The 15,822-nt window shown below is 38.3% G+C and overlaps 1 protein-coding gene across 1 annotated transcript; it reads left to right on the top strand.

Moving 5' to 3' along the window:
* Positions 1-7,542: 7,542 nt before the first annotated feature.
* LOC124165293 lies at positions 7,543-10,828 on the top strand. Its single transcript, XM_046542637.1, has 2 exons — positions 7,543-7,666; positions 10,333-10,828. The coding sequence occupies exons 1-2, from the start codon at positions 7,576-7,578 to the stop codon at positions 10,695-10,697; spliced, it is 456 nt and encodes a 151-aa protein (XP_046398593.1). The 5' UTR covers positions 7,543-7,575; the 3' UTR covers positions 10,698-10,828.
* The last annotated feature ends 4,994 nt before the right edge of the window (positions 10,829-15,822 follow it).

Below are 15,822 nucleotides of genomic sequence, written 5' to 3'. Positions count from 1 at the left end.
GCAACGTATGTAGTGTAATTGTTGACAGGAATTGAAAGTTTTTCGTAGCTGCGAGGAAGCTACGACTTGCAGTGAACTTGTGCCTCTAGTGTAAGTGAACACAATTTGTACATTCAGTGCGCCCCTAAGTGAATTGATTGCATATAGACGATGAAGTAAAGAGTGAAGCGACAAGTGAAGTGATTTGTGAGTGTATGAGCTTCGACAAAATGATTTATTTATTTCATACTGGTTTAACCATTTCGATCAAAGGTATCTACTAGCTGTTGCGAAGGGGATATGTTTTATATTTGAAGCATTTGTTCTTTAGGGAATCAGGAAACGCTTATAAATTTTCATTCGTTTGTACGCTTATAATTTGTGTTTGATTATATTACTTATTCTAGTCACTTTATCGTGAGCTTTCGGCAGTATTTACATTTCGCGTATTTCGTTGCGCTGTTGTTTTTGTTTTGGTTACGGTACGAGTGATAGTGGAGAGTGAGATTGGAAGTATGTTGATGTTACAATTTCTGGTTTAAAAATTTGTTTCAGCATATTTATTTCATTGTCCACGTAATGTTAATGTGAAATAACATCAACTGATTCTAAATCATTAGTGATGAGTGGGAAGTGAGATGTGAAGAATTCTTTCGAAAGTCAACGAGTGCAAATTCTTTTGGTGTGTGCAGAGTGATTGGAAAACTGATTATCATTGTTTACTAGAGTCACGTTAAAGTGTTTTAAATTAAGTGTGAGTCAAGCTTTTCATTGAACCAGTTGATTCAGAATGTACGGATTATAAGTGTCATAAAGACAGCTCGTGAAATGTGAAGTGAAATGTTGTGTGCGTTGTAGTGCTATTTGTGATATGATCAGCAATAAATAAGTAAAACAAGTTACGTTAATTATGCTTTGTTTTTTACATTAACCACCTCTAGTAAACTATATGCCGTATATTTCCACACGCTGTCAATATTTGAAATATTTAAATGTAGCGAAGCAGATTGTTGTTTCCTTGACTAACACTTTAGGAGTTGCAAACATATGTTACTAATTGCTCGCACGTAGGTGTTTGTAACGTAATAAATGTGTGTCATTCACACATTTATCTCAACGTTATTTTCTTAACGTTTCATTTCTGCATTGCAAAAGTTTTCGTTTCTACTCCGACATTGAGGTGTATTTCTGCTTTCCGAATACAGATATGTATAATACTGACGTTGCTAGTTATGTATTTCCATACTAATCACGCATACACTAATGGAAACAAATATCGGAAGTGCAAGCAATACGCAATTTATATGATCAATAAATATACGGCCGTTTGTAAAGCAATAACTGCATCTGAAACATACAAATGCTTCGGTATTACTCATAAATCTACCCTTTCCCAAAGGTATTGCATAATTTTTGTGTACAGCAATAAAAAAATATGTCTGAGATGCGATATCACATCGAATTATCCATTATGAAGTAAAAATTTCAATGCACTTTGCTGAATCAATTTCTTTTGTTTGATAGTGATACGAATTTTCCGCGCCGCGGAGGAGTCAGATGCAGTGTTGTCAAGCGTAGCCTAGCGGGTTGAACCCAAATCGCTACCGAGTATCGGCTGCCGAGCTGGCTAGTAGCATACTAAGTTAGTAGCTCTTAGTAGCTCACGTAATACAATCCATGAATACCATATCTTAGTAGGCGACTAAAAGGTCTTAGTAGCCGACTAAGTTAGTCGCCCTACTAGCGTGTTTTAGCGGAAATCTATGAATACGGCCGTTGGAATTGAACGTGCAAGCTATGAAAGCAGAGTCACCAGTGAGTGACAAACTCCTGAAGGAAGTTTTGTCAGTCAGTGTGGTGGCCAGGAGCGTCTTCCTTAATGGACATTTTCAAGGGCGCGAGTACTTAGTCATCGTCGACTACCTATCAAAATACCCGGAAGTCGCGTATTAGGAAAATACGCGGGCAACGAACGTGATCGCAAAAATAAAATCCATATTCGCGCGGCACGGAATCCCACAAGTTGTCCGAACGGACGATGGGCCACCATTTGGAGGAAGATAGTTCCGAGAATTGGCGAATTAATACGGATTTGATATCGTAACTAGCAGCACATACTACCCAAAGAGTAATGGACTAGCGGAAGCAGCGGTGAAAACTGTAAAAAAAACATATTGGCGAAAGAAAGAGACCCATGGTTGGGGCTTCTTGTCTTTTCTAACGAATTTAGCCATATCTTACGGACACCAACATGGTTCCTACGGGATATCAGATCATATAAATAAAATAAGAGAGATAGATTGTAGAACAGACAGATTCCGAATGTCATTTTTTCCACGATCAATAAGAGATTATAACGGCAGCATTAGAACTCGTAAATAGATTGCATGACTTGTAGTGTAGCTTACTAACCTATGTAAAACTTAATGCATGTTTCTTAATTCAATTATTATTTCTAACAGCATATAGTAGTATAGTTTGTTATTATGCGGGACGTTTTTTGACGGTGTGGTGTGCATGTGGGAGTCCAAATGCATGCTGCATGCTGGTGATTGATCATCCCCTGCCAAACACCCTACATGTGGCTCGCAATGTATTATGTAGATGCAGATGAAATTCGGATCGCTCTGGCTCTTTTGTAAAACCGTTTAAATGCGCGATGAGCGGCAGCTGATAGGAGAATCCTACATTTTGTAATATTCGTGCCCCTTTCATGACAATTTGCCAAAGCTCTCCCGTTTAAAGGAAATCGGCCGAGGTCCTTCCCACGCATAATGCCTAGTCCCTTGTTACGTCCGATGGCTGACTAGGCTTCAGCTGATGGCGAAATATAGCGATCGCTATTTCATTGTATGGATTTATGAGTCCTCGTCTCACCTTTATGATTTTAATGTCGAGTCCTCTCTTTCGTATGCCGCAGTGAGGGCTGGTGCTTAACCCTCGCGTCATATTATATTCGGTAATATTCTTGAAGGGATCTACATCTACATAATACCCTGCGAGCCACCTCTAGGGTGTTTGGCAGGGGGTGATCAATCACCAGCATGCAGCATGCATTTGGACTCCCACATGCACACCACACCGTCCAAAGAACGTCCCGTATAATAACAAACTATACTACTATATGCTGTTAGAAATAGAATATAGAATAGAAATTCAGAAACATGCATTAAGTTTTACGTAGGTTAGTAGGCTAAACTACAAGTCATGCAATCTATTTACGAGTTCTATTGCTGCCGTTATAATCTCTTATTGATCGTGGAAAAAATGACATTCGGAATCTGTCTGTTCTGCAATCTATCTCTCTTATTTTATTTATATGATCTGATCTTCCGTAGTATGTTGGCGTCCGTAAGATATGGATAACTTTGTCACAAAAGACACTGCTCTTGAATTTATCTAAAAGGTTTAGTCTATTTTTCAATCTACGGTCCGACAGAGATTCCCATCCGAGTTTATCTAAGAGGTCAGTTACACTAACAAGACTATCGTAACGACCTTTCACATACCTGGCAGCTCTTCTTTGCACGCGTTCTAACTCTGTTATTAAGCCTTTTTCATGAGGGTCCCAAACACTGGCAGCGTATTCCAGATGTGGCCTAACGAGGGAAAAGTAGCTAATTTCTCTCACTTTGCCGTCGCACTTTCCTTATATTCTTTTAACAAAACCCATTTTACGATTAGCTTGACCGGTTATTTCTCGAATATGTTTATTCCACGATAGATCATTATTGAGTCTAACCCCTACATATTTCACGAATTCAACTGCCTTTAACTGGGTGCCCCTAATTATATAGCTACGTTGTATGGAGTTATTCTTCTTCCAGAAATTCATTACGACGCATTTTTCCAAATTCAATTCTAACTGCCAAGCATCGCACCAAGCTTGGATAGCAGCAAGGTCATTCGTTAGTTCATCTATATTTTTGCTGGAACGGATTTCTCTGTAAACTACAGCGTCGTCTGCAAATAATCGTAACTTACTCTGCACTACTTCGCCAATGTCGTTTATATAAAGAAGGAATAGGAGTGGGCCAATGACACTACCCTGAGGAACGCCAGAAGTGACTCTAACCTCATTGGAGACTGCACCGTCTAATACTACTCTTTGGACGCGGTCGCTCAAAAATTCTCTAATCCAGGAAATGGCATCTTCGTCTAGACCATAAGATTTCAGTTTTATTATTCACTTTCCGTGGGGTAGTTTATCAAATGCCTTTTTGAAATCAAGAAAAATCGCGTCTACTGGAATGTTGTCTTCCCCGGAGACTATAATATCGTGGGCGAAAAGCGCTAACTGAGTTTCGCACGATCTGCTTTTTCTGAATCCATGCTGAGTTCCCATTAATAAGTTTTGCGCGTCTAGGTGTTTCATTACCGAGCTGACTACGATGTGTTCAAGGACTTTGCAAGAGATGGACGTTAAAGATATCGGCCTGTAATTAGATGGCTGTTCCTTGTCTCCACTTTTAAATATTGGCGTTACATTAGCGATTTTCCAGTCATTAGGTACTTCGTGTTGCTTGATGGATTTACTGATGGACTTACTGACTGTGTTTGACCAATCACCAACATGCAGCATGCAAGAGGACCGCCACATTCACACCGCACGGTCATAGAAATATTACGCATACAGGCAAAATATACATGCATATTCATTTCAAAGGTTAGTAGTTCCTATAACAAATACATGCAAGATTAGAACTATGGAAAAAATCATGCTATGAGCCATCCTAGCGAGTCAAGCGTCAAGCCTAGTAAGCGAATTGCATCCTAGCGATAGCAGCATTGTCTCAAATATTCCTATCAATTGAGACAATTTTGCTATCCTTGATAGTACGAGGGAAGAATGACATTTTAAATCTCTCTATTTTGCAGTCTATTTCTTTTATTTTCTTCTTATTATCACGTCAACCATAGTACGACGCTAAACGAAGGATATGATTCACGTTGTCTGAGAAAATATCTACTTTGAATTTACTAAGTAAATTTAGCCTATAATTCGATCTTACACTCCTGTTAAGATTCCCATTCTAGCTCGCGTAACATACTGGAAACGCTGCATGTTTTGTCGTAACAACTCATCACAAATCTGGCCGCCCAGCGCTGTACTCGATTGAGTTCAGCTGTCAGTCCTACTTCATAAGGGTGCCATACGTTAGCAGCATATTCCAAGTAAGGCCTCACACTAGAATCAGGTCGCTTATCTCTTCCACCTTTTTTGGGCATTTACCGAGAATTCTTTTTACAAATCCTTGTTTACGGTTAGCTTCCCCGCATAATTCACATATGTGTTTACCCCACGAAAGATCCCGGGTAATGGTGACCCCTGAGTATTTTACGAATTCGACATTTGATAATGGAATCCCGTTAGCGGCGTAGCTCCTTCTTGAAGATATATCCTTTTCCCATACATATGTACATCACCTTACAATACACTTTTCAATATTTCCAACTCCCAAGTACTGCACCAGTCATTTATGGCAACGAGGTCTTTTTCTAATGATAATTTATCGATAACGTTGTAAACTTCACGATATACAACTACGAATCTGCGAAGAGGCGGATATTGACCGTGACCACGGTGGTAATGTCATTAATGTAAAGAAGGAACAAAAGAGGACCGATAGCATTTCCTTGGAGTACACCCGAGCTAACTGCATCTAAAACAACCCTCTGTTCGCGATCGTTTAGGAAATTTTGATCCAACCAATTACGAGTGTATCTTTACCGTATGCTTCCAACTTATGAATCAGCTTTAAATGGGGAAGCTTATCGAATGCCGTTTTGAAGTAAAACATTGGGCGTCGACTAGAAAATGTCTGTCACCCGCGGCTGAGATATCGAAGAGAGCAAATTGTGTTATTCTTTTGGTAATAGATTTTGACTATCTAGATGACCCATTATCGAACTGAAAATAATATGTTCCAAAATTTGTAAGAAATTGAAGTAAGTGAAATCGAACGGTATTTACTAGGCTTTTCCCTGACTCCACCTTTAAACATAGGCGTGGCGTTCGCTGTTTTCCAATCTTTAGGGACTGTGCCTTCTGCTAGAGATTTTTCGAACGCTATCTTCAAGTAAGGAGCTACCTCTGATGCTGATACACTCGGGCTGGAATGAGATCAGTGCTTGTCGATTTCTTTGCATTAATAGAGCTCAGTTGTTTTTTCTAAACCACTGCTTGAAATACAGATAGGTGGCAGTTGTTCTTGGTAGAGTCGAGGAATATTCGTCGAGAAATTGGAGAAGACACTATGGAAAAAGTTATTTAAGAGATTAGCTTCATCTCGATTGTTCGTCACTCTATCGCCTCGTTCATTTATGAGTGAAGAGACTGTGGCGCCATTTCCCTTACGTATGACCAGAAAGTCTTAAAGTTGTCGTCTAAATATCCACCCAATATTTTTGTTTTGAATTCACTCACCGCCTCCCTGAGAGTTTTATTTGTCTCTTTTTTCATTTTTTTATAATTTTCACGCATTTCTTGTATTTTTTCACAAGTCCCGCATGTGTCTTTTCATTTCAGCATGAATTGCTCTTTGTCACTTTAGAGATTTACAGACTTCAGCATTGTACCATCCCGGTTCATTATTCAAGCATTTTAACTTACTAGGTATTATATTATCCACGGCCTCTTGCATAATACTAATGAACTTGTTCCATGCGTCGTTTACCCCACGGTTGAGAGTGGCATCTTTGAAAACAGAGAATGAGTTCCATAAGTACTGCTTTAACACTTCAAAATTCGCGTTATGGAACAAATAGACCCTTCTTCTCGACACAGTTTTTTTTGGAGACTATATGAAATTTTCCATGCACTGCCTTGTGGTCACTTATACCATCCGCAGCCTCAGTTCTGATTAAGCACTCTAAATATTCGTTGCTAAGATGTCTATTACATTGCTACCCCAGGTAGGTGTATCTACTAGCTGAGTCAATGACTTGGAATAGAATGAGTAGAGCAACGTTTTACCAAGGTCCGCGTCTTTCCCTTCATTTTTAAAACAATATTTTTCACAGTCGACCGATGGAACATTGAAATCGCCGCCAATTATGACACAACTACGATTGTTCTGAGAAATACAATCAATATACAACTATGTGTATATCAAATACAATAAAATAAAATCAATGTGCTACTTGAAAACTCATTTTTTAAATATCCAGTATCACTCTATGGACTGAATATGGGACGCAAAACACGATTTCTGAACAAAAAACGAGATGGCAAATCAAAAAAAAGTATTAAGTCCAGAAAAATTAATGCACTATAAAATACATTAACACAAAACACAATGAAAAATAAATTAAATTGTTAATGCCATTTGGATTCCACTATTTATTAATCGTTCCCTCAAGTGAACGGGCTCTATATCTCGCTGGAGTTTATTTTCACGATAAATATAGATCCCAGTGCCCTCATCATCGTATGGGAATCATGCCGGATTTTCCTCATGTGTCGATGAGAATTCCGCTTGCCTCATTATTTGGGAGTGGCGTGAGGGAGAATTCGATAGGAAGTGAGAGCGAAGCCGATTATCACTGAGGCGTCCGTCCCACATCCGGAATCAACGCTTTAAAACATTTCCAGTGATGGAAGAGCGAAGTAGATTACTCAAAGAAGTGATTGGCATCACATTTTTCCGAGAGGTCCGTCCCTTGAATTCTAGGGGAAAACTTTCAGGTAAGTGTTAGAAGAGATTCATTTATTTATACGATGAGTACACGCATTAGAGAATGGTGTCTAGCTTCTTAAAGCAAAAATCCTGCAAACCAACGAAGTCTTGGTACAGATAAAAAAGATTTTGCTAAATGAAATCAATTCTATAGTGTCCATGGAAATATTAATTAACTCCTACGTGATATTTCAGAAAGGAAAAGCAATGGCAGGCCTTACAATGATACGTACTTAGTAATGATAACGCTCGAAACAAGACGATACCTCTAATAGTGCAAGATACTCCAAGTAGCGCTACTTTTAGTATTACATGAGCGGATTTGATTCGGTGGGCAATTGTTGAGCTTTTGTGTAGTGGAGGTATTGAATAATTAATAGTGGATCCTGCCATCGCCTTCCCTTTCAGAACCAATATATAATTACTATTTTTAGGGCTTTACCAACATTTCACTTGCCATTCTCAGGGCTAGAAATGAGGTCGACACAAAATATATATACGAGTCGAAATTACAGTAAAATAAATGCACCACTGATATAGAACTTTCCTTAAATATGTAAAAAGGTATTATTTGAATGCAAACAAATTTCCTAACCTCACTATACTCTGTTAAAGCTCAACACGATCATGAAGATAATTTGAAAGAAAGACACGTTGAACACTCGTTAGAAGCAAGCAAGAGACCGAAACATCGACACCGAATTTTCTTGTCACAGATGAACGGAGTTAATATTTAACTATCTAAAAAGCTTAAATTAATAATATTTCAAAGAATCAAATGATGATTTTCATGCAAAATGTAGAGTAAAATTTTATGGTTACAGTAAAATGATAGGATATGAAAAGAAAAGCATGCAATTCGCAGCAGATAATGATAGAAGTCTATTATGATGGTGCAGTAGCGCATCACATTAGCGCATCTTATGAAAATCATAGAGTATCCTTTAACCACATGTAACGTAAGTACTCGCATTAAATTATAAATAAGTCCTCAGTAAGCCTTAGTTAGACCTAAAGGTACACAGTAGTGCCTATGGACTGGTAAGGTTATGACGTCCCAATGACGCAATTCATCTGCCATTCTTCCTGACAAACCTTTACGGCCTATTTTCAAGCATTGGGTGAAAGTAAAGTCATTTTTCCTATCTCGTCAGCGGAGTTATTAGCATTGTATTTAAATGAAATGACATAATTAGACATGAAATGTATTACATCTGTACTCATATCTCATTTTGGGGTAATTATGCACCCGAATTCAATGCTTTCACACTCCGTAGGACGGCCATATCTACTTCAGGTTGTTATCTTATAGCTGTATTTTCTACATAATAGTGTGATAAGATAATTTTAAACATTACTACTTAAATCTAATGTTAGATATTCGTGTTTTCAAAGTGTTGATTCTCGAATTTTTTTATTTTAATTTACAGCAAAAAGTAAATTAAGCGTTTCTTGCACTACCAACCGGACAAGCTACAAGGCTGTCGAAAAACCTTGCCTGCACTGTCCAAAGTTTTTCGGTTAAAATTAGAGTTTAAGTGAATTTACTATGAGTATTTACGCATGATTTATTATTCAGAACGAAATCCTTGGATTTGAGGGGATTACCGTGACCACATATTCAGTGTTTGGTACGACAGATAACTGATTCGTCTAAAAAAAACTAGTGAGTAGACTTCATGTAAATAAAGAGTCATGTAAATAAAGCGCCAAGTATTCCACATTTTGATTAGAGGTACAATAATTATACCTATGGTTAATCACGAGCCCTTGGAGGTGCCTTGAATATGCCAATGTCGTCTGCTACGGTCATAAAACTTCGTAATACATGCCGACAGCTAACAACAGGCTCAAAATAAAAATTCTGTGAGTTGCGTCCCCCTCCAGCAACTTACGTTAGGTAAGTGGCTTAGGTACCGTGGAAATAAGAAATGAAACATTTAAAAATTTATAATAGCAGAAAATGGTGCAACTCGACTTTTCTAGGAAAATAAAGTTGTCGAGCTCGGTGGGAACCGGCTACCGTGATGTCAGACTACCTGCAGTCCACTTGTGAAGATTTTAAATGAAAAAATGCGCAGAATTGGAATGCGAAGTGAGGCGGAAAACATGCATGGCATTCAGGGGCCCACATCATTTATCTACCAAGTTGCAATATTACTCCAATGAAATGAACTGGGAAGCATTCAAAGGTGCGTGATTTTGCAAGCATTTCATTCGAGGTCTTTTTTAAATTGGCCAGATGCGCAATTTCTATCCTTCAAACCGGCTACCGTGATGTAAGACTACCAGTCAAACCGGGAACGGGGTACAATATAGGGTCATTCATTTTTTTAGAATAAATATTTTCGTGATTTCACACTGTTTGCTTCCTTTAGACGATTTTTAGTAATCGTAATACTTACGATGTTTCCTCGATTTCGGTTGGTGCTCGGACCATTACCGTCACATTCATAAACTGATATGTGAGCGCGGAAATTCGCATTGTTGGAAATCAGGATGAAGTCGTGGTGCAGCACAAGAATTCCATTACTCAGGTTCATTGCAATGAGGCGGCATTCCGCGTTTGTATGCTGCGAGTTCGCGTCGCGGCTTGGGGGTGGAATTTTGGCGCAACGAACGCAAACTCCGATTCTCCATCACTGATCCATCCTTTCCACTATCCACTTTTCAGACACCCTTGCCAACATGAAGAATTTCTTGATCCTGCTTCTCTTGGGAATGGTGGTATTGGCCGAATGCACGCCATATAGGCGCATGGATTACATCGGGGACAATAATTTACAAGATGGAATCGATCATCGGGACAGGCAGCCAACCAATCAGCATGAACGAAAGGTGCGATCCAGCGACCCACAATTCAGCGGCGATGCTGACGTTTCTTTGGCACACCTGTTACACAAGTTTCTTGGTCGTCCTCACCATGACAGTGAAAAAACTGCCATGGAAACTGTCAATCAAAGAGAAAAAAAGGATCTTGCAGACGTAGGAAATTGGATTTGGCAAGGCATAGTAGGTATCTGGAATCTTCTTATGTAATACTAATGTTTGCTGCCCGTGGAATTGGCGCCACCATGAAGCACATTTCGTACATTGATATAGATGGATTGATACATAGCGTATTCTGATCTCACTTCAAAGAACTATAATAAAGTTTTTCAGGACTTCAAGCTTTTTATTATTATCTTTCTCTCTACCCATATCCATTACGTTCTGTGATAAAAATCTTACTGCCACTAAGCTAAAAATAGAAGAATACTGGTTGCTATTCTCTCTGCGCTCTGGAAGCCAGACGGAAGCATAACTACCATCGTGGTCAACCACGACGGCGCGTTCTATGTGCGCAAAAATCGAATGTAATTTGGATGCTAATTTTGTGGGGCATAAGTGTTATCTTCTCATCATCATCTCTCAAACGGCTAGGTCAGGGCTGCCAACCTACGGCCCGCGAGCCGTAATTGTATGGCCCGCCGAGTTGCAAAAAAAATTATAAATAATAATTTACAAGCGTTCAGAGTACTTTTGCATTTAATATTTATATTTATAATTAATCGTAGAGGGCGTAACTTGGTGGAAATCCATAATATCACGAATACAAGGATCAAGAACTTTGCTATTTCCACATAATATTTTATTAATCAAGGTGATAATGTTACTCTGTAACGAAACCATGGTCGGTGCTAATAAAATATTATGTGGAAATAGCAAAGTTCTTGATCCTTGAATTCGTGATATTTATATTTTCCCAGCAAAATTGTTGAATGGGTCTTAAAATAAGTAAAGCTGTTGCATACAACGAACGATACTAGAGACAAGGCAACTAAAATACGCATGCAACTGTGGCGAGAGCCGGGCGTTGCCCTATTGAAGGTCATTTGTTCTATTTTTAGCTACTGATGAATAATTAGAATGAATGATTAGAATAATTTGGCTACAGCAACCTGCTTGTTTCTATAACAATGTCTAGCTTTAAAAAGAGGAAGATTGACAATGAGTGTCGTGTTTTTAATGAAAAGTGGAGTGAGCAATATTTTGTGGTGGAAAACAAGAACAATGCATTATGTCTTATTTGTAATGAGTCCATTGCAGTGTTAAAGGAATATAATGCCAGAAGAAACTTTGATACAAAACATGGACAAAGCAAATATGCTCAGCTCTCAGGTAAACTTAGAATAGAAAAGTTAGATTCCATGAAGGCATCCTTGACATCACAAAGGAATATATTTACCAAACGTAGGGACGAAAATGAATCTGTAGTACGAGCGAGTTATAAAACTGCTCATGTTTTAGCTAAGGAAGGCAAACCATTTAGTGATGGCGAAATAGTTAAAAGTTGCATTTTGAAAGCTACTGAAGAACTGTGTCCTGACAAACTCTTTGGTAGCCTCTATCAGTTTGTCTCGTAACACTATGACTCGCCGAACCGAAGATCTTGGCATGGACGTCAATCGTCAATTAATGTCAGCTTGTGAAAATTTTGACTGCTTTTCAATTGCTTTGGATGGGTCCACGGATACTTCTGATGCAGCCCAAGTTCTATTATTTATTAGGGGAGTAAGTAGTGAATTTCAAATTACCGAAGAACTGGCTGACGTTCATTCAATGGAAATTACTGTAACCGGTATAGAAATATTTTCTAAAGTTAAGGAAACTATTTTAGGCCTCGGACTTGACATTAGAAAATTGAAAGGAATTACTACAGACGGAGGTAAAAATATGTGTGGAACTAAAACAGGCGTAGTTGTAAATGTGTGCAAGGCAGTGGAAGATACTGGCGCAGAGAAACCAATGATTCTGCATTGTATCATACATCAGCAGGCTTTGTGTGGGAAAAACTTAGAAATATCTGATGTGATGACAGTCGTTGTTAAGACAGTAAACTACATACGATCACACTCCCAGAAACACCGTAAGTTCAAGGTATTTTTTGCAGAAATTGATAGTAACTATCCGGACGTTCCCTACCATTGTGAAGTCCGTTGGCTCAGGAGGGGTAAAGTGTTAAAAAGGTTTTTTGAACTTCGTGCAGAGCTAGATATTTTCATGACTAACGAAGGTCGTCAAGTTCCAGAACTTTCTGATACTGTGTGGTTGTGGAAGTTAGCATTCTTAGTTGAAATCACTGGGCATATAAACTTTTTAAACTTAAAACTGCAGGGATCTAATTCACTTGTTCATGATGCCTACCATCAGATGAAAGCTTTTAGGAGAAAACTTGTCCTCTTTGAGAAGATGTTAACCAAAAACAATTTGGATCATTTCGAAACAAGTAAAGTATTTTCATCTGAAGCTGGTCTGCCGCTCCCTTGTAAGTTCGGTGCTGAAGTAGTAAGTCAATTGAGTCAGCAGTTTAATGAAAGATTTGGAGACTTTGATAACGAGTCTAATAAAATCAACATGTTTCAAAATCCGTTCAAATGCGATATTGATTCTGTGCCCTCAGCCCTTCAACTCGAAATTATTGATCCAACATCAAATGAAATGTACAAGGAGTAATTTGAGAAATGTTATAAAAACGTCGATCTGTTGCCGTTCTACAGTGCCTTGCCCAATGAAGATTTCAAAAACTTAAAAATGTTTGCTCGTACCATGTTTTCAGTGTTTGGCTCAACCTATGTTTGCGAACAAACATTTTCTAAAATGAACTACATTAAATCAAAATTCCGATCTTGCCTCACAGATGAACATTTAAAATCATTATTAATGATCGGTACGACCAAGTTTGAGCCTAATTGGAAAGACATTTTAATTACAAGTGCAAAGCAGTTTCAAACATCTCACTGAAGATAACCTACAAATAAAAACTTGAAGCTAACTTAAATAAATTCTTGATATTTTCATTAGTAATTTTGTAAAATGAAAAACTAACTTTTTTGTAATTTATACTGTTATTATTGTTTTTCTATACTTTTGTGGTTAATTAAAACAATGGGGAACTTGCATGAATTTTTTTTATTTCATAAGCGGACAGAAAATTATTTTCTGAATACAACAAAGAAAACCGCATGTAAATCTGAGTTTTCGTTCGCGAGATATTTAATGATAAATATAACGAATTTTAAAGCGCGGGAAAAACTCCCTCACCCCCCAAGCCACTGCCGACGAAGCCTCGATGACGTCAAAGGTGCCTAAACATCACGCGAAGCTATTGTTGTGATCAGGGGCGGATCCAGGATTTTTTTCTGGGAGGGGCACAAGCAAGGCCGTATCCAGGATTTTGTTCTGGGTGGGGCACAGCGATACCTCGTAATGCAAAACGAACGCAATCATAATGGGACCGTATTAAAAATCTTGCATATTTTTGAGGGTCTAGGGGGGGCACGTGCCCCCGTGCCCCCCCCCTGGATCCGCCTATGGTTGTGATTGTTTGTAATAGTTGCCAGCAGTTGTGAGAGCTTCGTTTGTTAGACGTGTTGATTATTTTATATTTAAAGATAAATATACGACGATAGAGGCTTGGAAGCCCTCGCATTTTGCATTATTTATAATATTAATATCTGAGTAAGGGCATAAAATATAAAACTGGAGCAGTTAAACCAAAAATTTGATAATACCTAAATAACATCGTTGTAGGAGTCTGAGCCACGGCCGTTGGAGGGGGGATACGTTAATTGTAAGTTGATATTATCGACGGCATATCGTTTAAGTATGTAATTAGAACGATTTTGATGTTTACTAATGTCCGCTTAGCTTTTATATACAATAACTTCATCCGTTTATTCGTAGGTACCGGAGAATTCGTCGTTTAGGACTGTCTGTGCTTGTATTATGGGGTGAATTCCAGTCAATGCAACTTTTGCTCGCTGATTGGAGACATCTAGGAACATTTTTGTGCCAAAATAGTGTTATTTTCAACGTGACATCTCCCTTAAATTAAGAAAGAAGAACTTTGTACTTTCACATTAATATTTATTCACGACCATGGTTTCAACGTTAGACGTCATCCTCAGGTATCCTCCATGGTACCTGAGGATGACGTCTAACGTTGAAACCATGGTCGTGAATAAATATTAATGTGAAAGTACAAAGTTCTTCTTTCTTAATTTAATTATGAATCGCTTTCACCAAGTTACGCCTCAAACAATTAATTTTGTGACATCTCCCGTTAAGCAACTGCTAATAATCACAGTGCCAGTGGTTGTAATGCACAAAGTTTGACAAGGTTGAAAAATATCGGCCAAGAGTTATCAGTGTTCCATCGTGATTGAATTGTAAAAAGTGATATTACGCTATCGATAAATGTCTAACAGTAGTGTAAAAATTGTCAGTGGCGTGCTAATCTCCGTTGTTCACCGTAGATATGACATTTCACGATCACGCTATTGAAATAAAAACTGTGTGTGAAGTTTTTTATTCCATTATTTCAACGAATAGTGGTGAGAAATGTCACCTGTGTCACTTGTGTGGGCTAATTTAAGGGTTTAAATCAGTGAATAAATAGTTGTTTTCATCATAACGAGTCCTGTTATTGTAAGTTGTACGTGATGAATATAAGAATGTGATAGTGACATCCAGTTTTTGATAAGAGTATTTGCCTATTTCCCACTATATTTTTATGGTATATGCTAGTATATTGTTTATGGATTTACCAATATTATTGATATAGGTTGTAGCTTGCGTGTGTGTGTTGGCAGCGGAACCGATTCGCGATCTCACATGTACTTCATCATCCCGATGCCGCATTATTAATATCCCAAGTAATAATCTAGGCACAATAGCAATAGGAAAACTTGCCCAAGAATAACAGAACAAAATAAAGTGACGATAAGCGGCTAAATACTCCCTCAAAACAAATTTTACACCATGCGCTCAGCGTATTTCCCTACTCCCTACGGTTGTTTAGGCACCTATGACGTCACGCCTGGCCTCGGCAACGCTCGGGTGTCTTCGCGCAGTGGTCGGCTCAGAGAAAATTTTCTCGATTTTAAATGCAATTTTTTTATTTCTTTTGATGTTGAATGGAGAAACTGAAGGTATTTTTGCGAGCTAATGTATCCATTTGACTTATTCAAAATAGTTTTTAGAGCAATCTACGACCCATGCAAGTTCCTCATTGTATATAGGTCCCGTGTGTTTTATTGTAAACCTGTAAGGTAAAATGAGGCTAGTAACAGAATGAACTACTATAAAATAGTTATTTTTCCTGAAACTAAAATAAAAAATT

The sequence above is a fragment of the Ischnura elegans genome, chromosome 9, assembly GCF_921293095.1.
Source record: "Ischnura elegans chromosome 9, ioIscEleg1.1, whole genome shotgun sequence".
In the NCBI taxonomy this organism is placed as follows: domain Eukaryota; kingdom Metazoa; phylum Arthropoda; class Insecta; order Odonata; family Coenagrionidae; genus Ischnura; species Ischnura elegans.
Note: the sequence above shows the minus strand (reverse complement) of the source record. Positions and strands in the feature narration are given on the sequence as shown.